Source organism: Esox lucius, chromosome 13 (genome assembly GCF_011004845.1).
Source record: "Esox lucius isolate fEsoLuc1 chromosome 13, fEsoLuc1.pri, whole genome shotgun sequence".
Lineage (NCBI taxonomy): Eukaryota > Metazoa > Chordata > Actinopteri > Esociformes > Esocidae > Esox > Esox lucius.
In genome coordinates, this window is record NC_047581.1 from 4,252,177 (window position 1) to 4,279,067 (window position 26,891).

Consider the following 26,891-nt stretch of genomic DNA (forward strand, 5'->3'; position numbering starts at 1 on the left):
CGTGCTAGCCAATGGTATCCTGACTGCTGATAGGTACCAGGATTAAATCCTCAGAACCATCATCAGACCTTGCGCTTGTGCAGTGGGCCCTGGGTTCCTCCTGGTGCAGAACAATGTGGCTAGATTGTGTAGGCAGTTCCTGAAGAAGGGATAAATGCTATTGACTAGCCATCACATTCCCCAGACCTGAATCCAACTGAGAACCTCTGGGACGTTATGTATCGGTGCATCTGATGCCACCAAGTAGCCCCAAAGACTGTCCAGGAGCTCACTAATGCCCTGATCCAGGTCTGGGAGGAGATCCTCCGGGACACCATCCACCATCTCATTAGGAGCATGCCAAGACATTGTCGGGAGTGCATACAGGCACATGGGGGCCATACACACTACTGAGTCACATGATAAGTTGCCGTGATTAAATACACGCAAGTTGGAACAGCCCTCAATTGGTTGGTGATTTTGGTTTCCAGTGACCGCTGTTACATCATTTTGTTCTCAACACAATGTACAGTAAAGATTTTAATATTTCTAACCTTAAATAATCTTTAACATATTTCATTCATTGAGACCCAATGTCTGATTTAAGTGTTCCCTTAATTCTTTTGAGCAGTGTATATTCACTAAATAAAATGATGTTCCTTAGAAAACCTACAGTTTTGTCTGCTTTGTCTATGAATAAACCAATAGCTAAAAGGCTTTGGTCTATAGTAATATTTACCATGCTGATGGCAGGTCAAACACCAATTGAGACATTTAAAGAAACAAGGGATTTTCATAAGAAAAACACATTTTGCAAACACACAATAGGAAAAAAAAACTCTTCCATCCTCGTTCTCCTCTACAATACATTCCTGTTATCTTCCAGTGTAGCGTTGAAATCTGTGCTATCTGGAGCAAATTGAGGCAGACTGTCAAAGGAATGTGCAGTTGGCTGTGCTTAGCACTGACTTCTTGGCATTCCTCTCCTTGATAAAAGTAATGGGCGCATCTAAAGTATCACTGAATAATTCATAGATCAGTTCCCACCCCAAAAACTCAGTATGGGAGTCAAGACATAGAAACATTTACTAAAAACAACAGAAATATTATGAAAATGCTGTTAACCAACTGAATCAAAAAGCTGAGGAGCATTCCTCGACCCTCATACTGGAGCTGGGTCCATATGCTTTGTGTATTCATCAGCTTTTCTGAACCTAATCATCATAATCACAGTCCTCCAAATCATCAAAGATCGCAGAGAGCAGGATGAGCTCTTGTGGTTTAGATCTGGACTCTAACTCGAACCCAGCCTTATGGAGGTAGTCTTCAAACTTGGGAAGAACCTTACTGTACAGGAAATCGATGACCTCTGAAAATATACATATTTAAAAAGAACATTACATTAAAATGAAACAAATATCCATTTAATTACCAATGAGGTGTTGTAATTGGCACCTTCTTCCCTATATAATATAGGCAATGTGCTATTTGATCTCAGTAGCACACTTACAGGTCAAAAGTAGTCTGAATAGGGAATAGGGAACAATGTTGGACACAAATATTAGGTGTATGACAGCAGTTTCCACCCACCACAGAAGGATTTGTTCTGCCACAGCGGCACTTTAGATACTTTCAGCTTGTAGAAGTGTGTCTGTAGATAGCGGGGAGTAACATCCCTTAAAAAAAAGATAAATAAATGTTTAAGCACCACACTGCTAGTCCACACATGCATGTTCCAAAAGCCTCAGAGATTAATAAAAACATTTGGAAAGGCTTTATCAAATTTTTGTCAATAAGCACAACCGAGTCACTAGTTTGAGACACTTCACATGTCCTCAGCTGACAGCTTCATTGAATTCTACCCACTCAAACACCAGTTTTCTGTACAACCCAGTTCCCAAAAATGGGCATGTGTTTTTCCAAAAAATAGTAACATTTCTCAGTTTAAACATTTTATATATTATCTTTGTACTATTTTCAATTAAATACAATAATTTGCACATCATGGCAATATGTTTTTATTTGAATTTTACGCAGCGTCACAACTTTTCTGGAAACAGAGTTCACTTGCTGCCTAATATCCCACCCACTGACAGGTGCCATGATAAGATTATCAGTGTTATTCACTTCACCTGTCAGTGGTCATAATGTTATGGCTGATCGGTATTTATATATATAAAAATACAATTCACAAATTTCATTAACCAAGTATAACAAAATGTAGAAACATGCGTAATAACCTCTCACCCCATTGTGAAAGCAAGCTTTTCCCAGTTGATATCGGACATATCTTCCACCTGCAATTCATTTAACCTGAAAAGCCAAAAAAGAAAATCCTTTTAATACAAACTGCTCACCATACTGGATTCACATGCAGATATTGGGTCCAGAAAAATTCAACACAAGTAAACAATTCAAATAACGCCATCAAACTGTGCTAATAAATCTTCCAAACCAATGAAAAAAATAAGTTAATCATATTTGGCCATCAATTAAGATGTTTAAAGACAACTTAAGACACTATTTCAAAGTCTAAAAACAGGTGTTTTTTCTTTTACCATAACATGAATAGAATGGAAATCAAGACACTTACGCTTTGATCAAATCCAATTTGAATTGTATGGATTTCACACCTTTCACGAATGCTGTTTGATCATGTCTCATTTTGCGCCTCAAAACTAGCATCCTGAAAAATATGAACCACAAACACAGCCTCAGTCTCAAAGTGCCTTTGTGAAATATTCCCCTCATTTTATTAAATATATTTATTTTGACATCAACAATCACAATACACTATAATGACCAAACCAAAACATGTATTTAGAAATGCATAGGAATTCATTCAAAATGAAAAAATGTATTGTCTCATGTACATAATTATTCAGACTCTTTACAATAACACTCCAAATTCAGTTCAGATGCATCCTGTGTGCTTTGATCATCCTTGAGAAATCTCTAGAACTAAACTGGAGTCCACCTGTGGCAAATTCAATTGATTGGACAAATTTAGGAAGGCAAACACCTAGTTCCTAGGTGCACAGTGGGCTCCATCATTATGAAATGGAACCACTGAGATCCTTCCTAGAGCTGTCTGCCAAACCAATCTAAGTAAATAGGCAAAAAGAGCCTTGGTCAAGGAGGAACCAAGACCTAAATGGCCACTCTAACAGAGCTTCAGAGTTTCTCTGCAGAGCTCGGTGAACCTGCCAGAAGAACATCCTTCAATCAAGCCCTTTTGCTAGAGTTACTAAACAGAAGCCGTAACCGAGTAAAAGGCATATGACATGCCCTCTAAAGGACTCTGAGAGCTTGAGGAAAGAAATGAGACCAAAATGAAACTCTTAGGCCTGAATGCCAAGCGTCCTGTCTGGCAAAAACAAGGTATCGCTCGTCACCTGGCCAAATTACCAACAGTGAAGCAACATGCTTTGAGTCAGGGTTAAAGGAAGAATGAATGGCACAAAATAAAGGGAGATTCTTGAAGAATGATCCAGATTGCACAGCATCTCACAGTGAGAAGATTGATCATTTGGGTACATTTCCAAACAAGTATGCCATTCCACAGATAATTTACAAATTGAGAAATTAATTCCTTCTGTACCAGAGAATTCTTAAAGAGAATGTGAGGCCATCTTTCAAACTGTTTAACAGGAATCTTGCAAAAGGACACACACAAGCAAAGCTACAACAGAATGGCCCAAAAACAAATGGTGGGTGACACGTGAATGCCCAGATGGCCACATGAAAGCCCAGATCTCAATCCTATCAAAATGCTTTGAGGGGACTTGAAGTGAACCGTGCATGGAAGAAGGAACTTGAATATAATCTAGTTAAAGCAATTCTGTAAAGACTGGGCAAAAATTATTGCCAGTATTTGTACGAGACAGTCGAACAATTACAAGAGACGGTTATTTCAGCTAAAGGGGGCAACAACAGCTAAGTCTGGGGTGTACTTCGTTTTTCTTCTGCACTATGACAATATAATTCCTTTTGCCATTTGCAAAGTATAATTAAGTTTACCCTTTTCTGTCAGTAAAGTGAAGATTACCTATTCATATGTCAAAATATGGACAAAGAAAATACAACTTTCTAGGGGTGTGTGTACTTTTCACATGAGTTTTTTTAGAACAACATCTACCCCAGAAAGCAGCTACTTACCATTTTGATCGACACTGGGTCCAGTGACGTGTTTTTACCCGGTCACACACAGCTTTCCAGGGAATTTGTCTGTACAGCTTGTCCCTCCTGACTACAGCCGGCCCACTGCCGGTCTCTGCCTGTCCTGTCAGGTGGTCCCGCACAGCATCCATTAATCTCTTATGTTCTTCATTGGTCCACGGACCAGTCTTCTCAGCTGAGAAACGCACAGCAAATTGGGAGCAGGATGTCAGAGTCAATACATTAAAATAACAAACAGACACCAGTGCGCGTGTAACAGAACAGCAGAATATGAACAGCTATTTTTACCATGGTGCTGGAAGTTTCTCTCCGTTTCTTTAACAACAGAAAATAAATGGTGGAGCTGTGTCAATGTATTCACATTTCATCTTTAAATTCCCAATTTTCAAGTTGGCAAAGACTTACAAATGTGAGAGAAACGTTTCTCCAGAGCAGATTCACTTCGGCCAGTCAGCTCTGAGATCTTGGACCAGGAATTTCCGTGCAACGTCTGTAATTTTTTCAAAGAGTGAAGTTCGTCTTTGGTAAACCTTTGGGAAGGAACTTAAGGAAATTAGTAAGCACATGAAGCAGAGGAATACATTTGCAATCAGAGGCAAACAAAACTACTTAACTGTACAATAGCAATTGGGAAAAAAGCAATATTATAATTGTACTATGTATTATTGAGGCAACATCCTGTTAACTGAAGTAGCTGCCAATGGATGTTACTGCATTTCTTTACAGTGACTAGCCCATTCTCACCTGCCCTTGTAGTTGTTGCCATCAAATATTTTCCTCCCGCGAAGGTAGATGTTGTGCCACGGTCTGGGAATACCTTCAGCTGGAACCAGTCAGAGAGAAGAAAAGTCTGGGAAATAACTCAAGCACATTTTGCAACACAGTAAAAGTTCCTCAGCCAAAAGAAAACTTATTTGTAACACACATCCCAAAAATCCCAAATTGGCTAATTAAAAAACTATATATTAATATTTCCTAAAATAACAATAATGTCAATAAAATGCAAAAAAATTACTTAAATAGCTAGAATATAGCTTTTTTGTACAGAAAAAGGTTATTCATACTACAATAAAAGCCTTTTGGTTTAGGTGGGTCTTGAAGCTTTGTTTATAAACTAACAATGCTGTCAGCAGCTATGACATAAGGCAATGCTAAAGAACAAGGAAGTACTGGGTGGATGAGGCTACCTAATCCGACAAATGTTAGCTCTAATCAAATACGCCTACCTGAAAAAGGACATACCTAATCTTTCGTGGAATTTGTTTTGACTCTTTAACTTCTTGATTTCAGACATTTCGTCTTTGTAGCGCAGTGGATAGAAGAGTTTGCAGGCACTTGAAATCCCCGTGAGAGCCATGAAGTCATAGACGTTGGTCATGAGTTTTTCATTCTCTGTTGCACTGTATCTTCCACTTCGTATCTTAATGCCTGTGGACAAGAGTTATTAATTGATTGGGACAAAAAAGATCTTCAGTATCTTGGCAATATCTTGCATGGAATAGGATTAATGGTTGCTGATAATTGACTTCTGTATCCATACGTAGATTTTCCATTTTAAAAAATGCAGTTTCCAGCTAAAATAGTCATTTACAATATTAACAAAGGCACATTTTTGGTGTTCCACAAGGCTCCATTTCAGGACCACTATTGTCTTCACTAAATATACCACCTCTTGGCGATGTCAACCAAAATCACAATGTCAATGTTCACTCCTATTCAGATGACAGTTTATTTCAGTGAAACATGGAGAAGCCCCAAAATTTCCAACTCTAGATGCTTGTGTTTCAGACATGGATGACAAAGTATTTTACTTCTATACTTAAATTAAATGCAGGAAACAAAGATTTGTTGACAGATCTCACAGTGAACCTTAATGATAGTACAGTCATACCCCAAATACTTCAAAGAGTATTAAGAAAAGAGCCTCAGCGTTACCCTGGACCCTTGATGAACATACAAAATATATTTGAGAGCTTTTTTCCATATTCGGAACATATAATAATTTGTTTGTGTATATAATTAAGCACAAACGCAAATCCCTGCTTTTGTTACTATAAGACAACAAATTAACACAGCTGCTAGGAACTAGAACTAATTTGTTTTATCACATTACTCCAGTATTATCCTCTTTACACAGTCTGCTGGATAATTTGGGGCTGACTTGAACCTTTTAAAAACGTTTCTCTGATTTATTAAGCAAAATAATACAATGTCAAGTTGCTATAAGCTAAACATGGTTTTGTCTCTGGTTTGCTCTCCGTAGCTTAAATTGTTCAAGAGATCCTGTTTTATAGTGAGTTTACCCCAATTATGCAAATTACACTAAATAAAATAGTTGAATTGTTGAGACAGAATGAAAAGCTTTAAGTTGGTTCTGAAGTTAAATTGGCCAAGAAGCATCACCATTATGAATAGAAACCACTTTACCATGTTGAATAGAAACAGCTGATTCTCATTGAAATCTCATAACTTAAGCAAAAAATAAATAAAAGCTTACAATTACAAAAGTAAATATGTAATTGAAAATAAGTTTGGCCAGATGGAATATATCAGCTTTAACAAACAGTGTAGAAGTCTAGAATGTTTGGATTTTGTTCCCATTCTATGATCCCTTATGTCACACTTAAAGCTCATTCAACTACTGTTATAACTGAAAAACAAATAAATACCTAATTATATGATTTTCATTTCTAAATAATGAGGTTTATTGGATGAACAAAAAATTTGCAATATGCATCAAAATGAAATTGGAGAGTTTGGGCATGAATTTGGGCCAAACTGAAAAATCACATCAATATTTAGTAGAGCCTCCTTTTGCAAAAATAACAGCCTCTAGACGTATCCTATAGCCTCTAATGAGTGTCTGGATTCTGGATGAAGGTATTTTGGACCATTCCTCCTTACAAAATATCTGCAGTTCAGTTAAGTTTGATGGTTGCCGATCATGGACAGCCCGCTTCAAATCATCCCACAGATTCTCAATGATATTCAGGCCTGGGGACTTGGATGGCCATTCCAGAACATTGTACACGTTCCTCTGCATAAATGCCCGGGTAGATTTTGAGCAGTGTTTTGGGTCATTGTCTTGTTGAAATATCCAGCCCCGGCGTAACTTCAACGTTGTGACTGATTCTTCAACATTATTCTCAAGAATCTGTTGATATTGAGTGGAATCAATGCGACCCTCAACTTTAACAAGATTCCCAGTACCGGCACTGGCCACACAGCCCCACAGCATGATTAAACCTCCACCAAGTATTGCTGTGGGTAGCAAGTGTTTTTCTTAGCCTATTTTTCCACATCTGATTTAATTTCATACAACTTAATATTGCTACACTAAAACTCTTTGTCTGGAAAATACCCCAGTACTCAGCTTTTATTAGAAAATGAATGGCACGCCACTGTGTTAATGTTCTGTGACCAAAGAGTAAATTATTATGCAGCCTCAGAGGGGTGCCCAAACGTTTTCATACAACTATATATACATACACACACACAGATGTGCTAATGTTTGCATACCCTGGCAGAAATTGTGATGTTTTGGCATTGATTTTATAAATACAAAAAACCACAGGTAATCTCAGGAAAAAAATGGTGTGGTTGTTTCAAGGAGCACAATACGACAATACTTGAACAAAAATGAGCTGCATGGTCGAGTTGCACACCAGAAGCCTGCTGGAGAACACCTTGTGTCAGTAACAAGGCCAAACATACAAGGGTACGTAAACTTTTGATCATGGCCATTTGGTTGATTTCTGTTATTATGATCTAAAAAGGAGCCAAACAACTATGTGAAAATAAATGTCTTCATATGATCACTATGCTTTAATAAAAGTCTTTCATGACATTTTCTTAGTTGCATCTCAGAGCAAAAGCCATGGTCCGCAGTGAGCTTCCATATCATCAGAGGGATCTTATTGTTGAAAGATATCAGTCAGGAGAAGGGTACAAAATAATTTCCAAAGCATTAGATATACCATATACCACAGTCATCATCAAGTGGGGAAAATATGGCACAACACAGACATTACCAAGAACTGGATGTCCCTCCAAAATGTATGAAAAGACAAGAAGAAAACTGGTCAGGGAGGCTTCCGAGAGGCCTACAGCAACATTAAAGGAACTGCAGGAATTTCTGGCAAGTACTGTCTCAGTCCCAAGAACTTACGCTGCTATACTATTGTGCTGGGGAAGTAGGGTCAGTTCTCCTTCCCCACTAAATTCTCCTTCTCCACTATAAATCATTGTTGATATGAGGAATGGATTTTCTGAATTTTCCCAGTCTCCTCCCGTTTTAAACTTTAGGAGGACATGAGGTCCTAGTCCACACCTGCGGAGTACCTGGTTTGGGGGGCCCGTTGCTGTCCCTTTCCAGAATCCTCCTGGTTATGATTTCAGCTGCCACTGTGCTGACACCTCCTCCCTCCCCCATGTTGTCCCTGTCCTTGTCCATCTGGTCATGCTTCTGACCTAGTCAACATTTTTATCGACTCTGTATTTAGCCCACATGCATTTATTAATTATTCCAATTGGACTCTTAATATTTCACCCAGCACAGCCAGAAGAGGACTGGTCACACCTCTGAGCCTGGGTCCTCCCATGGGCGATGGGGTAAGGTGGCAAGACAGAAGCCATTTCTTACAAAGGAAAACACCCAAGCCTGGCAGTGTGCAAAAACAAACCCCCAAAAGCACGTGGGAAAATGTGTTATGGTCTGATGAAACTAAGGTTGAACTTTCTGGCCATATTTCCAAAAAGTATTTTTGGTGCAAAAACAACACTGCACATCATCCAAAGAACACCATACCCACAGTGACGCAATGTGGTGGCAGCATCATGCTTTGGACCTGTTTCTTTTCAGCTGGAACCGGGGCCTTAGTCAGGGTGGAGGGAGTTACGAACAGTTCCAAATACCAGGAAATGTTGGCACAAAACCTTCAGACATCCGTTAGAAAGCTGAAGATGAAGGAAAGTTCACCTTTCAACAACCCAAAGCACACATCCAAATCCACAAAAGCATGGCTTCACCAGAAGAAGAATAACGTTTTGGAATGGCCCAGCCACAGCCCAGACCTGAATTCAATTGAACATCTGTGGGGTGATCTGAAGAGGGATGTGCACAGGAGATGTCCTCGCAATCTGACAGATCAGGATGTGCCATGCTAATAGACTCCTCCCCAAAAAGACTAAGAGCTTTAATAAAATCAAAAGGTGCTTCAACAAAGTATCAGTTTAAGGGTGTGCACACTTATGCAACCAGGTTATTGAGGGTTTTTTATTTTTTCCCCTGAAAAATTTCAGTTTGTTTTTCTATTGAATTGTTCATGTTATAAGTCACATTAAAGGTGGAAACATTTCTGACATTTATCTTTATCTCATTCTTTTACATCACAAGAATCTGACTGTACTGTGAGACACAGCCAACCTTCGTACGATGGCATGTATGGATGTGCCATACTGGAGGAGCTAGACTACCTGTGCAACTTGAATGGGCTGCAGGTACCACCTCATATTACCAGTAGTGACAAGGACACTAGCAAAATGCAAAACTAGAGAACAATAAGTCAGGAAGGATAAGGAGAGAGTGGCCACGACCTGCAAAACCATTCCTTTTTTGGGGGTTGTTTGGCTGTTGCCTCTCCAGTGCACCTGTTGTCACTTCCATCTACACCAAAACAGGTGACATTGATTCATAAGCGCATATGCTTTCTAACTGGACAGATTGATATCCCTTAAGTTTAATTGACTTGGTGTTATTCTGTGATGTGATGATATTCTGTGACGTTTTCCCTTAATTTTTTGAGCAGTGTATATGATATCAAAACCATCTTCTCAAGCAATCAGAGTTCTGGCTGTCTGGATAACTAACAATTGGTTTTGTGTTGATAGCTTGACTCATTTAGGCTGTAGAGTGGGAAATTGGAATAATGACAATAGAATGAGAGAAACATCAAGAGTTGTGCTTGTGTAAAGCGCAAAAAACACAGAACTCTAAGTGATTAAAAAATAAGCTTACCTTTACTTCGGAATTCCTTGAATCGTTCAAGATCATAGCTTATCAACTTGCGAATCGCTTCATTGGACCTTGACTCAACATTGGGAATAAACTCTTTGAGCTCTTTCAATTCCGGCCAGTCTTCTAAACTGTGGGGGTAGAAAAAATAAGAAAGAGAAAAGCATTCACAGTGTTTCTCCTAGGATTCTTTTCAGCAGGAGTGCAAAGTTTGATGGGGTTGGTAGGGCCCAATAATATTTTATTTAACATTATTTCCCCCAAAGATTTCTTTACAGACAATTACACAATTCAAGATGATATTTATATCAAAAGTCATTACATACCATACATAACCAACCTACCAAACCTACCAAACCCACCTACCCACACACACACGCACACACGCACACACGCAAGTGCGCGCGCATTTCGATTCTACTTTAGAGCCTAACGTATCCATTTCCATTGCGCATTTTACAGTCAATAAAAGTTGCACTTATGTTCCAGCACCTACTACACGGACAACGGCCATAATATCACGTAATTTCATGAAGTATGTCAACAAAGCAAGCATGTGAGAACTTAGAAGAGACACTGTTTACATCCTGGACCACGGCTGACCACAGCAAATGCTTGAAAGTTTGGCTTAGCTTCACAAAAATTGTAATGACACAGCAAAATGTAAGACCTGCAGTAAACATATTTTGCGCAAGGGAGTAAGTACTTCCAAGCTAGCTAGTTTACTATGATATATATCATAATTATTATTATATTATGTATAACCTACCAACTGGTCCATGGGCAAAATAATGTAATGCCCGCTTATCACAGTAACATTAACTTAGCTAGACAACATTAGCTAGACAACGTCATGTATCCCTCAGCACAATTCTGTCCTCTCTCTCTGTTCTCTTCCCATTCTCTAACACAGATGAGCTGACAGTCACCTTTTATATTGAAGGTAAAGGAATGATGTCTATTTATTTAAATAGTTTTGGTTTTTAATTGTTTTTGCTGATCATTCCTTAAAATAAATATTTATTCTTTATAAATTAATGGAAAAAGAAACCTTCCTGAATCTTGTCACCGTTGACTGATTCTAGCCTAAATGTGCAAAGAATAAAAATTAGACACATTTTATTTCTTGAAATATGTTGTATTTCTTCTCTCCCAAATATATTGGAATATGAACCGGGATTCAATAAGAACCAGATTCGATAAACAGAATTGGAATCAATGAAATGATACCCAACCCTACCTCTTAAATAAGTGGCGCCAAAACCACCAGTGGTTAGCCAATATTCCCGATGAGCAGTCCATTTACTGTTCTTGCTACCATACTTACGTGAATACGCATCATCCAAAAATTCTAAAACTCAGTGGAACAACCAACTCAAATTAGAGGCAATAAAAGAACATAAGTCATACAAGTCACATTAAGTGCACTTCCGCTTAGCTGGCAGAGACCGGAATCCAGGATTATAGTGTAGCAATAAATGCTACTTGTTCTATGCCATCAGCCAATTTGGACAAAAGGTTTCTTTTCAGAAACATCCATGCCATCAAGAAGAAAGGCAGATCTTTTTGGGACTATGCCTGGATGTGCAAAAAAGTTAATTACGAACCTGAAGCTGTGTTTTGTGATGGATGGATTGCTAGCTAGCTAGTTTTAGCAGCCACAAAAAAATTGTCAAATGACAGGGAAAACTTATAAGAACAAGGAGCAGGCCAGGAATGTTATGCAATACATTGCTGAGGGCTCAAGGAGGCAGCTTAACAATAAGATTGATCATTCAAAGTATTTATGTCAGATGGGTCAACGCACAGTGCAGTGCTGAAGGAAAAGCTTCTGTATATCAGAGTGAACCAAGCAGGAAAAGTGCATTTTGTTAGAATCCAGGCTGTTGAAGAGTCAAATGCAGAGAAGAGCACAGCAGCCATCACAAGGCTAAGGATAGTGACAATTTTAGTTTAATTGACTTGACTAAAATTTATAAACGCAACATAATGGCAGTAATGATAAATAATTGATGCATTGTGGTATGTAATTGACTAAAATTTGCAATTGTGCGTTTAAGATCCCGTCACCAGATTCAGAGGAGGTGAATCCTGTGCAGAAAAGCAAGGCACGCCATTTTAACCAAGCAGCAAAGGATCCAGTAGTATTGATGTTCAGCTGATTTATGCACGACTGCCTGACCCACCTCAGCAATGGTGATCTGTGACCAGGGTCCGAAATTAACACTTGTGGCGTTGTTTGGCCTGGGCATCCAGGGCAATAGCCAAACTGGTGGGGAAAAGTTTGTACTAAAAAAGTAATGTTATAAAATATCTGGCATGATGGCTTGGAGGACATGTTTGCATTACATTGAAATCCACCCATTACTTCGCTGAGAAAATGTGTGAATTTTTTAAGGAAATTCATACTGAGGAGTGAAGTCGGTGGTCCGATAGCCAATCCAGTTATATCGTTCTTATTCTTCGGATATTGGGCATAATTGTCTGGTATGATAGGAAATGGGCATGAGAAACTTAACACAACACAGATGTGCTGACGAACTCTGAAAGAAGGACCATCGATAGGTCGTGTTGCCTGTTACTGATGGGCCCCACACATCCTGTCCATACATTCTGTCCATACCTCCTGCTAGGAGTTTCCCATGTGACTGACATAGGCTATATGGATAGGTCCATTGACCATAGGTTGGAACATACCAAACAAGGGTCTGTTGTAGGATAAACCTCTCTTATTGGAGGGTATTGGAATGGTTGGTTATGACCACGGGCCACCTCCTATGTATTCTGGCATAAAAGACTGTGTTGCCTCTGTAATTATGGAAGAGATAGAAATGAGAAATGGAAGGACAACATCATAGACTCATGCTGAATCAAGATGGCTCTCCCCTGACTTCTGGTTGCATTTATTTTGAACATGGATCAAACTTGGACAGAATCAAACAGGTAGCTACTAGCTAGTGCCGTAGTAAGATAATCGTTACTGTACCGAAAGTAAAACTGTAAGGATTTTTGCAGTGAGAAATCTCCCACACTGAAGACTCTACAGTGTCTATTTGCTACGATGTCTATACGTTTAAAAGTTAGCTATGGTAATACCATTTTAGTTTTGTGAATAATTAGACCGGTATCTGGATAAAGGGTTCATACTTTGCCTGTGAAACCAAGGAAAAAGGAAATTTGTGTAACTCTTCGCTTCAGAGTAATGGCCACGAATGGAAACTATTGACAAAACTTTTTAATAAAATGTTAAATATAAAGTAAAAATATTTCATTAATTTCAATAACCCCCATGTGGCCACTTTGCACAATTTCAGTTAGTTTTTTGTTTTGTTGAATGGATGTAAACTAATGAGCCAGTGACTAACGCTACAGTAGAGGTGCTGGAGGTAGAGTAGGCTCCTCACAACAGAGAGGTTTTCATTTAGTGATTATATAGGAATATAATCCTGACCCATGAGGATATACAGTCATGTAGGTAGTTATAAAGCCTTTAATAGATAGAGGCTTTATAAAGAATGTATTCAATATTTTCACATTGCAACACAAGTCATGTATTACTAGTTTCCTATTAGTAACCTGTTTACCCCCTTCTTCTAGCCAAACTATTGGAAAACATAGGGTCAATGGTTTTGAACCTGAATACAAAATGTAATTGATTTCATAGGACATAGATATTTGTAAAACATCCAAAAGAATATGACATGTCATTTTGTTTGTGGTCTATTCTCAGAACATTTTGTTGCCACCCTAATTATATAGGAATATTGCAACACCTAAAATGCTGAATGTGTATGCAATGTTTGCAGGGCCAAAGTTCTCAGTTTCATTGGACATTTATTTTTTTAATTTCAGGAAATTAGCTTTACAATAAACATATCCTTGGAGAATTTGTAGAATTTCAAGAAATTATTAAGATAGCGAGGGGCCTCTAAAATTATTACATGAAGGGGCCAACTTCACCTATTGCTTTTGAAGCATTTTAAACAAAGGGCCGTTAGTGAGCCAAAATTATCCGCCTCTTTCAGGTAAAAAGAGACAAAAGACTCGGAATGTTAATCACTACTAGCTACCTTTCATTAAGTAGCTGTAATTTGGCAACATTTACCTGGAGTAAGCCAACCTTTTACATGAAAACCCTCAGACGAAAAGGAGGACAAATCACATTAAAAAAATAGAGTTTTCGATTGAAATGGAGGTTTAGAAATAAAGGAGTTTCAAGAGGCTGGCTACAATATGATGCTGAGGCTGTGTTGATGAGTTCTGTGTGACACAAAAAGACAATTATTTTGGCCAGTAAAAAAAAATGCTAGGCTGGTGGATTTTTTCATCTACCTGTACCCTTGGCAAGTGAACCAAAAAGTATTTTTGGACACTGTCTGTGACTGTGTCAAGGATTCACACCAGTTTGACACACACACACACACACACACACCCGCTCTTGTGTTTACTTAAAGCCTGAGTGGTTATGCATGTATGTATTAGGGGTGCACGATATATTGACTCAATACCGTTATTGCAATGTCATGTTGCGCAATATCATAATCAAAAATGTTGTGGAAAGTATGTGATAACCACAATATAATCATGTTTCATTGGCCAATTGCCCTAACATTTATAACGCATTTATAAGTGCCCTGTCACATGCAAGCGTGAGCGCACAGGTCCACTAAACTAACATAACCTATGGCACATACCACGTGATGTGTGTGCATACATTGACAGCATGCGAGTGAAGAGAGAAATAGAAACAGCGAAACAAGTTAGAGGGGCAAAAGAAAAGAAAGGACAGAAAAGTAAGATGATGAGGGTGGTTCAGGTAGACAATGAAACAACAGAGATCAAGAGGAAACCTTAGTGGCCAAAATGTTACGTAGTAGATTGTAACTTATTTTGATCCAGGTCACAAAACACCAGTACCAAAGTATAATCCTAAATAAATATAAACATCTTGGCATTAAATGGTGTCGGGAATGTAGAAGACTTTGCAATAAAGAATGAATGAATGTCCGCTATTAGTTATAGAGGGAATGCTTCTAAAATGCCATTGCACTAAATTTGATATTTAATCAATTAAAAAAATCTATTCAGATGTATGCGCTGCCAAGAAATACAATAGGTACCTTTACATGGGCTGAAACACCGGACACATTACTGTTGGAACAGCCTACAAAGCTTTGAGTAATAAGTTTACAGTCTGTCCATGCAATCATTTGTTTTTGTTGTCAAAATGATTTTCCTTTTAGTGTTAAGAACTGTGTCTAAAAAGCCAATACCTGTGATTGGCCCTGTTTGAGAGTTGACAAGCATTCCTCTAATGTAGAGACACAATATGTTCTAAGAAAAATTTGAGATTAGATTCAACAATGTCATAGAACGTACAAGTACAGTACAAAGAAATGCAGTTAGCATCTAACCAGTAGTGCAAATAGAAGATGGCAGAACATTTACAAGTATTTAGTATATTGTATGTACAAGTGGAATGTATAAATGTGCAATTAAGGCAAATGAAATTGCAAATGGCAATTCTGAACCCCATTTTGCCACATGCATCTGGTACTCTAAAAAGTTGGACAGAGTTGGTAGGTCTGCAGTTCCACAACATGTCCTGTTCTGTAGACATGGTCTTTATTTATTTAAAAACCAGTGTGTTGTTATAAAACTTGTTTTCATATGTTATGAATCTATTTTTATGGGTTTTCCCATAAACCTATGTAAAAACACAAAAGTTAAGAATATCAATATGAACATAAATATTGCAATATTCATGATTAGTATCGCAATATTTTGTCAATATCGTGCAACCCTAGTTTGTTTGTATGTATGTGGGGGAACATTTTGAAAAATAACATTGTGCTTCATTATATCACCTAGACCAAGGCTTAAGGTATGCCTAGAAAATGCTGTAGACAACATTGAGGGTAATACCTTAGCAGCACCCAGAGATTACTGTGAAATCTATCAAGGACAAGCTCATCTCATCTTCTTCCGCTTATCCGGGGCCGGGTCGTGGGGGCAGCAGTCTAAGCAGAGATGCCCAGACTTCCCTCTCCCCAGACACTTCCTCCAGCTCTTCCGGGGGGACACAGAGGCGTTCCCAGGCCAGCCGGGAGACATAGTCCCTCCAGCGTGTCCTAGGTCTTCCCCGGGGTCTCCTCCCAGTGGGACGGGACCGGAATACCTTCCCAGGAAGGCGTTCCGGAGGCATCCGAAACAGATGCCCAAGCCACCTCAACTGACCCCTCTCTATGTGGAGGAGCAGCGGCTCTACTCTGAGCTCCTCCCGGGTGACCGAGCTTCTCACCCTAAGGGATCGCCCAGCCACCCTGCGGAGAAAGCTCATTTCGGCCGCCTGTATCCGGGATCTTGTCCTTTTGGTCATGACCCAAAGCTCAAGGACAAGCTGATTGACAAATTCTTCAACAGTATGGATACCCAATTTTGTGAATTTGGCTCTTCATTACCACATGCTTAGAAACAGATGAATATTATGAGCTGGCCTGATGCAGATAAATGTGAAGGTTATTATAATCATGCACATTTAACATTGTTTTTAACATCTTGAAGTTGCAGATTTTGAAGATGTTGATTGGGAGTGTCTTATAAAGAACTTTGGTCCATTATTGACCTCCTCTGGGACCGATCTGGATCTAATTTCAGACCAGTGGACAGTCTGCACTAGCAATCAAACGTGGACCAGCAGATGGCCAGTCAGATAAATCGGAGACTGGGACTAGTTTTAAGTATTACAGCCTCCACAGCAGACTATGAACAGAATTTCAATTTGATTAAACAAGTTAAGTGACTGGAGGTCATTCTGAGGTCGAAAACTGTATCTGACCTGTTCACAGTGCAGCTGCCCACCCAAAATTAAAAAGAGAAAGACCAAACATGAAGATGAGGAGAAAGAAGAGAAAGATAACTCTGAAGAAGACTTAAGTGATACTTTCATGCTATGTTACTGAGAGATTAGCCAATATCTTTTGTTTTACAAGTTCTTTAACACTAGAACCGCCAAATGCCTACTCCAATTGGTGTTTGAGTTTGTATTTCAAATTACTGCCTACACGCTCCTTCCATTACTTTTTCTAAATAGGTCTATATTACATTGTTCCTTTGTCAGAATTCTAAACTGACAAAACAGAAAACTATTTAGGCCGGGTTTACACCAAAAACAGCCGGAACATTTTGTCCAAGGAACATACTTTTCAAGGAAGTATAGGGTTCCTTCAGCCCATGTTGTGTGCGTTTCCACCTTGGTGTAAAGACCTGCGAAGATTAGGCAAATAAGTCAGCTGACGTGTGTTCTCCCTCTGACGTGTGTTCTCCCTCTGACGTGTGCACGGACGCCATACAAAGCAACACTGTACCAGCACAGTAACCATGGAGGAGATTCCAGTTGTCCTGCTGTTGATCGTGATTTACTGGATTTTACAAGCTATTGCAGGGATTGACTGTGTGATGACTGCGACGGATTCACGCCAACGCGCATACATTTTTTTTGTTCTTTACCTGTTGTGATTTAATAAACATTTCAGCAGTATGCGAGACAGTGTGTGGGAGTTATTCTGTTATCAGATTACACAAACAGCTACTATACACACATTTTGTTCCACAACTATTTATCTATCTCCAAAAATGTAGGTGCAAAATACAAATGTGTAAAACACAGGTATAAATAACAACTAACAACTCGTTTTAATTGTTTCAGCTTCTCCCGGTACTGTTTCCTGGTGTGAATAATGTCCAGCTCACTTAACTTACAGGATATTTTGGTGTACACCTTATCATTACGGATTGGTGTTTCCAATGCCGTCTGGATTTTGGTCCTCAGCATAAACACGCAATAAGGCGTGGACTTAGGCTTCGATGGTGTTAATGTGAAGGGATAATGCATGCTGGTTCTCATCGCTTTGGAGTTTATTATCTCAAATGCATGTTAGGTTGCTGTCTGAATAAAAGACGGTGTCTGTCTGCTACACTCGAGAAATTAGTGCACAATAAGCTCCCTGGTCACTTAAATTATCCACCCAGCTTTTTTATCACACATCCAAATACAAGACAAACAATACGGCTTGGAGACCAATCACTTGCTGAAATTAGTACAGTTATAATTAAATTAGGAGCTCCAAGGAAATGTTGAAGGAGCATTTAACTACTTGCACCAAATTTAGAAATGCTTCAGAAGGCAATATCTGGGTAATCACAGTTGGCAGAGCTTTTTTTATTTCACGTTAGTGCAAAATGAAACTATTTTACACAAATAATGAATCGTTGGAGACAGGAGTTGAAGGCACATACTATATATTGTGTAAGTGTGTGTGAATTATATTGGCTGCTGGAATAATTTAAATGCATGCATGTTTAGCCTAAGGAAAATGTCTAAGGATTTACTAATAACAACAAAAACACACTTGAAACAACATCCTAACAACATTAGTTGGATGACTGACATGCCACAGATTGTGCCCCAGAATAGATATGTAAATATACAGCTAGGACTAAATTCCCGACCAAGGTAGCATCTTTTACGGTTACCACGAAATAATGCATATTAAATGTCTCCTGATATTTATTATAACAATGTGTATCGAAAGCTTGCTCAATAAAAACAACATGTGGGCTGCGTCTCCTCGCTGTTTGCCTTCGCTCCAATTCCATCTATCATTCCATTTCTTCTCCATAATATGTTATTCTGTTTTTGTAAGCAAAATAAACTTAACTCCTTTAACTTTACTCTGCTGAGGACATTGAAGAATGGTGGTTGAAAACATCTGCAGGTAGCCTCTACAATACTACTTGACCAATCAGAAATGTTCAGCACTGCAAGTGCAAGCCCCACCCCAAAGTTCAGGTACTATGGAAAAGTCCTACCCCCGAGCAGGGACTGTTTTGGGGGTAAAATGTAGTCCCTGCTCCCTGGTCCTAGACCCTGGTTCCTCCGGTGGAAATGAAGTGAGTTCCTTGAAAGGTCCCTAGTTCCTGGGTAAAATTCCTGTGGTGGAAACGCAGCTCTAGAGATTATTGACCTTTTTTTCCCCACTTAATCCACCAACAGCCCACGCCACTTAGCATTGGTACCCAAAAGGTACCCAGGCGCTAATCACCCCGCACTGAATGCATGACTTCAATAGATGAATGCGCAATACTCCCAGATGAATGATCAGAGCCGTGGTTGAATTTGAATGAACTTACAAATGAAATACAAGATTTCCATGACCATTCAAAAACGTAATTAGGCTATTATTGAAACCTAATACAAACTATATAGACTACTTATCACACGTTACCGTTTTTCAATAGGAGATTCGGCTTACTGTGTACGCTAATTCATCAAATGTAAAAATATATTGCTAAATAATTATTCACGAAATGAAATACCAAGGCTATTGTTTATCAGTCACCAATTACCAATTCAACAAAGGTATTCCACTTTACTGTTTTTATATTAGGAGAGCAAGAGTAACTAAATCACACATCCTATCATGTCTCTGAATATTCTCTGCCTATTTTACTTTAGATTCATATTCTACAAATGTATTAGGCAAAATAATTATTCACGAAAATAAATAACTATATTCTAGAAAACGAGCTATGCATTGGCGTTGAAATCAACTCAATGGCACAACTACATCCCCGGGAGAGACATGCAAAGACACGCCGTTTAATGGCCCGATCGGGACAGTGACTTGCTATTATTAGTCTGAATTGACTTTTTACTGGCCCGGGGCCATCTGGCCATCATTATTTTTGAGCCAGAAATAGTAGACCATCCAGGACCCGTCAGTATACTATATTAAGCATACTATTGCTTGGGACATGCTAATCTTCTTACATACTAATCTGGCATACTATATAGTATGCGATTTGAGATTCAGCCAAAGTCTTACGATTTTCGTATTTTGCCTTCAAAATAAGTCTGCAGTGTGTCTATATAGATTAGATTCAACTTAATTGTCACTAAACAACTACAAGTACAGTACAACAAAATACCGTTAGCATCTAACCAGAAGTGCAAATATAAGAGGGCATAAAATTTCATTAAAAAAAGTATTAAGTATATGTATATAACTAGTGGAATGTATAGAAGTGTGTATTTTGTAAATTTTCAAAGGAAATACTATGTAGCACAATTTAAATAATACTTAACATAAATGAAAGAATATCATATATCTGGAGAACACAAGTAATATACAAAAAAGATCCTATTTTTATGTAATTTATGATGAATGCTAACTCTGCATTTGGTTTCGCAAGAACCAGCTGTCCAAATGCGTGTCTACAGTCTCCTCTCTATTGTCTCCAAAAAAATTCCCAATTCTATGAATTAAATAGAATGCATAAATTAGTAAAGTCACTTCTAAATGGTATATTCATATGCATGAATAAGAATGAAGGATATACTTTCAAATAGATGAACAGTTTCTCCTTTAAATCACCTGTCCATTTACTAAGTACACGTTCCTACATTCTTATGCGTTCATACCACATATGCACGGGGGTAAAACCAAATTATTTATGTAGTAGTTACGTTCTTCATTCATATTAAGTAAAACGTAAAACCTAAAAGTGTTCCTGCGTTCTTACCACACATATTTTTGTTACTTCATTGTTACGTGGGTAACACAGTGTACGTTGTGGGCTGTAATCTGAAGCGTTTCTGACGATGCTAGTAATGCTAATTCCAGATGTGGATAATTGCTTGATCATGAAAAATTTCTCCATGGGCCTTCAAGAACAACTCAGGGTAAGTGTTATTTCACCCAAATATGAATCTAGGTCAAACAACCAAACACTTTTTTGGTAGCTATATCGTCCAAATGTGTTATTACATAGTTTTGATGTCTTGACAATTACTCTACATTGTGAAAAATTGTAAAATTAAAGCAATACCCTTGAATGAGTAGGTGTCCAAGTTTTTGTAAATATTTACCAGCAAATGTTTAGGTCAGACCCTGAATAATTAATTGATTCATAAATATTAATTCCGTCATTATTAGATTACATGTCAAACTGCCATCGGTTACATCTATGATTAGGCTTCTAGCACTGGGATATCAGCCTTTGTATGCTACAAAAATTGTAATGTTATTTTAACCCGTTTGCATGCTAAGAGCTTGCGCTGGGAGTTACTGACAAAAACTGACATAATATATTCCTGCCTTTCTTTCAATGCGATATGGATGCCGAAAATACTATAAGACTGTAAATTCTTTGGGAATTTAGCTTCCAAAATGGGGATGTTAATGATTCATCAGATATCGATTAATTGTCAATAAGAATTTGATCAACAGCCATTTGATCAACGTAGGCAATTTCAGTTTAGAATTAATTGACAACGCAATGTAACTAGTTGGGTGGGGAACCATCTGAATAATCTAGAGGAATAATCCAATGAAGATGTATTATTCATTGGATTATACCTCTAGCCAAAATAGTGGCTTGTGACCAATTTGATAAAAAGTAATTATGTTCACTGCAAATACTGTGTGTTAAAATAACACAATGACTACGCCAGGATGTTTTACTTGACAAACAAACATCATCCTCCTCCCAAACAACCATTACATCGATGTTCACTAGAAATAACTGTAGTCAACAAAGGGCAGGCGATAACATGAGATTTGCCTGGTAATAGTGAAAGTTATGATGCCAATAAAAAACAGTGAAGGATATTTGCAGTTAATGAATTAGGTGGAACTGGTATTTAGCATTCCATTGTGAGGCACAGTCATTGCAAGCATAGAAAGGCACTACTGAGATAAAGTCACTTTCTGCAGGATATTCTACCACCGCTGGATGGAAATCAAACAGACTGGTGAAAGGTAGGCTAAATGAAGGAAAATTCCCCCAGCAAAACATGTGCATTCCTGCAACCTCAGTGCCATCCAAGCGGGTGTTTTCACCTGCTGGACTAACCATACCCCCCATGCGCTCACGACTGGCCCGAGCATTTTTTTAAATAAAAATGAATAGGCTTGCTTGGAAATCAGATAAGCTTGTTGTAGTTTAGTAATCGTCCAAAGACACTTTTAATAATGGCAAAGTTTGTCTTTGCAGATTGTTTATATTTGATATAGTTGTATAAACTATTCATGGTATATCTGAAGAGCGCGTTGTTGGCCTCATTTAAGTGTAGTAGGCATACTCATCCAGAAATGGTGAATCCGATTGATTTTTTGTTCCTTTTAAATACAGGCCTAGGTTTAAACGTACTTATTTTTCATTGATCCTTTAACAAATTCTGTTTTAAAATATACTGTTTCCATTTTTTATCCAGCAAGGGTATAAGAGCGTTGCACTTGTTTTCTGATTATTTGGTCACCTACATGGTGTCAAATATGTCCATGTCGTCATAGACATTTTTTTAATAAGATTACTAATTTACTGATCTTTTACAATGTCGACTTTTGAAAAAAGGATTAAGGTTAGGAAAAGCCTTAAAATGTGCAACCCAACTCAGGTGTGGACGATGCGACTTAAACAAAGTGAATACTCTGCCATACAATTAATAAATATTGATTCCCATTATGTTACTATAAGGCGGTTTAGAATTTTCAGGGCTACAAGGAATATAAAAAATAGAAATCAACAGAAATATCAAGTAAGTATATTTCAAACACACATTCAGCACAGGTAGTCCAGCTCCACCAGTATGGCACATCCATACATGCCATCGCAAGAAGGTTTTCTGTGTCACTCAGAACAGTCTCATGAGCATGGAGGAGATACTAGGAGACAGCCGTTACACAAAGGGAGCTGGACAGGACCGTAGAAGGGCGTTATCCTAGCAGCAGGAAAGGTATCTGCTCCTTTGTGCAAGGATAAACAACAGGAGAACTGCCAGAGCCCTACAAAACGACCTCCAGCAACTACTGGTGTGCAGGTTTCTGACCAAACTGTCAGAAACAGACTCCATGAGGGTGGCATGAGGCCCCGACGTCCTCTAGTGGAAGTATAGTTCTCTTCACCGATGAAAACAGATTTAAACTGAGCACGTGAGAGACGTGAAAGAGTCTGGAGATGCCATGGTGAACCTTATGCTGCCTTCAACATCATCCAGCATGACCGGTTTGGCTGGGGGGCAATGATGGTCTGGGGAGGCATATCCTTGGAAGGTCTCACAGACCTCACGTGCTAGCCAACGTTACCCTGGCTGCTGTTAGGTACCCGAATGAAATCCATAGACCTATCATCAGATATTATGCTGGTGCAGTGGTCCCTGAGTTTCTCCTGGTGCTGGACTTTGATTTTCGGTGTGAGTTTGAATCAAGCCCTCAATCGGTTGGTGATCTTGGTTTCCATTGACCATTGTTACATCATTTAGTTCTCAATGCATTACATAATGTACAGTAAAGATTTTGATCATGAATATATTTTGCTCAAGACCCAATGTGTGATTTATGTGTTCCCTTAATTCTTTGAGCCATAGGAGAAAAAAAAACTGCAGCTCTCTGCAGAGCAAGATTTTCCAGGTACAATTCTGATACACAGCAGAATGACTCACAAAATATCCAGAATTCACCAGCAAGTTCTAAGGTCAATAGTTAGGTTCATTACACCAGTAAAACAAAACACTCAGAAAATATGTTAGTTTCAAAACCACTGAACCAGTTTCCATTCTACTCACCTTGGCCGTTCTGTCTCTTGGCTGGACCTTGTTTCTTGGGTGCCTTCCTCACCAGTATCAGGTACAGTCTCACCACTTGTTCCAGCATCACTGTCAATTGCCGTGTCTGATTCTCTGCTGTGCTTTCTCCTTATTCTGCCTTTTACCTCTACAGCTGCAGGCCCTCCAGCATCATTAAGACGTTTCTTCTTTTTTTTCCTCTTCTCTTTTACGTTCTCCTGTACCTCAGTTAATACACTGCCAACCCTCTTGTTCATTTTAGTATTTAGGTCTATGATATCTGAATCATCAGCTGAAACAGTCTGTTTTTCCACTCCCGCTATAAGTTCTGTACGTCTGTTCTTGTGCTTTTTCTTACATTTTCTCATCTCATCTGGCACCGTTATGCCTGAAACATCTACTGCCAACTTTGACAGAACATTGTTCAACCCCTGTTCTGCTTCACATCCTTTATTTTTTGTCTTCTTATGGCTTCTGCCATTATCATCAGCAGCTACCCCACTGTCTCCTTGTGGTTGTGTTTGAAGATTCTTTAACTTGTTCTTCTTTTTCCCATTAGTTTTTTCCTGAAGATCTGGTTCATTCACTTGATCCTGATAAACATCAAGTTGCTTTTCATTCAAATCTTTTTTACGTTTCTTCCTTTCTGTCTCAACTTGGTCCAACTCTGTCACTGTGTTTGATTTATGTTTACGTTTAACCCTATTCCCATTGGCCAACTGCTGGTGACCCTTTTCATCATCCAAGATCATAGGTTCTTCCTGTCCCTGTTCGGATAGTTCTTTTATCTTTTTCTTCTTTTTGCGTTTTTTAGATTTCTTGGCTGTGTCAGAAGCTGATGAGTTTAATTCGGGAGTGTCTTCAAATATTATAGGAGATTTTGTAGACATCTCAAGCAACACTTGATTCTCATTCGCCTCCTGTTTAGCAAACCACAGCATGTTCGCCATCTGTAACACACAAAACAATATATTAATGGTTTTCTATTGATTCCTAATATGGAATAGTTGGCATAACCTTCAGCAAATAACTTTAGCTGTCATTAATATGGAAACAATATACCATCAATATGAATATATTAAAAACACGTTCACACACATTTATTCGATGTTCGACAATTCCACATGTATATGTAGACACGTGTAATGAATGTTGGGACAACTAGCTAGCTATCTAAGAAGTTGGCTGGCTAGCCGCGTGTTACTGTTAATCAATATTCTAGGAATATAGCAAACTACGTACATTAAATATGTAACTACTAAGTGTTAAAAAATCTAACTCTCTATAATCGCGGAAAACAATAACGATATCGTTTTACCTACCTTCAGCGATCAGCGTCTTCTGAGCAACGTTAAAGAAACACTTCCGGGTCACGGAAATTAGGACATTTTCAAAATAAAAGAGACCTACGTACTAATTCAAAACGGACATGAATTGAGTTTATTAATTGTTTAAGAAAATTTACCTCTCCAAACATTGACAACAATTCATATTTGATCATATTTAAAAGTAATTTAAATAGAAAGTGGGTATTAAAACACGTTCCAAGGGCAAAATTCAGACAATGCCAATGACTGAACATGGAATAAATATTGCTTCATAGCTCATAAACGGTTGAATATTCCACAGAAAAAGCAATGTAGGAAATGTTCAGGAGAGTGTGTAGAGTAAGACAAATCTGTCTAATCATGGGGAATGGTGTGCTACATCTAGCAACATAATATTTTCCACACCCTCTTTTTCCACAATGTAACTCAATGGATATGAAATACATATTGAGTGATACAGACTAGATTGTTAACTATATTTCCTTATAGTTATCAGCTTGAATCAGTCGGCCCATTCTCCTCTGACCTCTAGCATCAACAAGGCATTTTCGCCCACAGGATTGCCGCATACTGGATGTTTTTCCCTTTTCACACCATTCTTTGTAAACCCTAGAAATGGTTGTGCGTGAAAATCCCAGTAACTGAGCAGATTGTGAAATACTCAGACCGGCCCGTCTTGCACCAACAATCATGCCACGCTCAAAATTGCTTAAATCACCTTTCTTTCCAATTCTGACATTCAGTTTGGAGTTCAGGAGATTGTCTTGACCAGGACCACACCCCTAAATGCATTGAAGCAACTGCCATGTGATTGGTTGATTAGATAATTGCATTAATGAGAAATTGAACATGTGTTCCTAATAATCCTTTAGGTGAGTGTATAAGCAACATGTCGATGTTATTCTGCTCGTCGGTGAATGAAGTCCAGGCCCTCGTTGTGTTGTCAGTGTTGCCAACTTAGTGACTTTGTCTCTACATTTAGCGAGTATTCAGACCCCTGTTTTTCAAAAAAGCAACTAGCGACAAATCTAGTGACATTTCTGGTATTATAGGAGAATTTTGGAGACTCTGACGTGAAAGCATCTTCTGAACGAGCAGCGGTTGCTGCCGTGGGCCCCTCCCCCGTCCCAAATCACTCATAGGCGGCCCAGTCCTCACTCAGCAGTCCCTCCCAGCTGCAGTCAGAGCAGATGTTCACCCCTCCATGTCCAGGAATCACTGCACAAAATAAAATCACTGCATTTGCCGGTCCCAAGCCTGGATCAAGTAGGGTTGGAATTGTGACATTAATAAAAACAAGAATCGACAGAAGGAAGTTAATTTGTAAATTTAAACATATTTGGGGTGTTATTTACTCCCTTTTTGTCTCCCCCACAACGTTATTCCTCTCTCCTACAGTGTCCATCACAGGTACATGCAAATGGACAATTATGCAAATTAGGCGATGATGTCATTTAGCGACTTATGGTGAAATTTAGGACAGCCTATAGCTACTACCTTACTGAGGAGTTGGCAACACTGTGCGTTGTAATGCGAAGAGGAAACTCAGCGACAATTTGAATTGTTGGGCTATTCGAATAGCAAAGTTATCATTCGCTAAGTCATAGACATAGGCTTCTCCAGTTGGGCTTCATGATATCTGAGGATCAGATCCATGATAAAATTAAAAAAATCAAGCCACAATACAGGGATGTCAATATTCACAATGGAAACAGTGGGAATACCAGAAAACGGTTTAAATGGTACAATGCCATTGATTAATGGG

At 38.7% G+C, this 26,891-nt stretch overlaps 1 protein-coding gene across 2 annotated transcripts; it reads right to left on the reverse strand.

The window, feature by feature from the left end:
* Positions 1–752: 752 nt before the first annotated feature.
* On the reverse strand, positions 753–25,167 carry LOC105027813 (transcription termination factor 1). 2 transcript variants are annotated; one of them, XM_010900091.3, is made up of 11 exons: positions 25,121–25,167; positions 23,799–24,748; positions 10,175–10,302; positions 5,401–5,586; positions 4,903–4,981; positions 4,564–4,688; positions 4,138–4,333; positions 2,573–2,665; positions 2,227–2,292; positions 1,570–1,655; positions 753–1,348 (listed from the first exon to the last, which is right to left on the reverse strand). In XM_010900091.3, the coding sequence occupies exons 2-11, from the start codon at positions 24,746–24,748 to the stop codon at positions 1,194–1,196; spliced, it is 2,064 nt and encodes a 687-aa protein (XP_010898393.2). In that variant the 5' UTR covers positions 25,121–25,167; the 3' UTR covers positions 753–1,193. The 2 variants fall into 2 exon arrangements, with proteins under 2 accessions (XP_010898393.2, XP_010898394.2); XM_010900092.3 differs by having other exon boundaries at positions 24,897–25,121.
* Between the last annotated feature and the right edge of the window lie 1,724 nt (positions 25,168–26,891).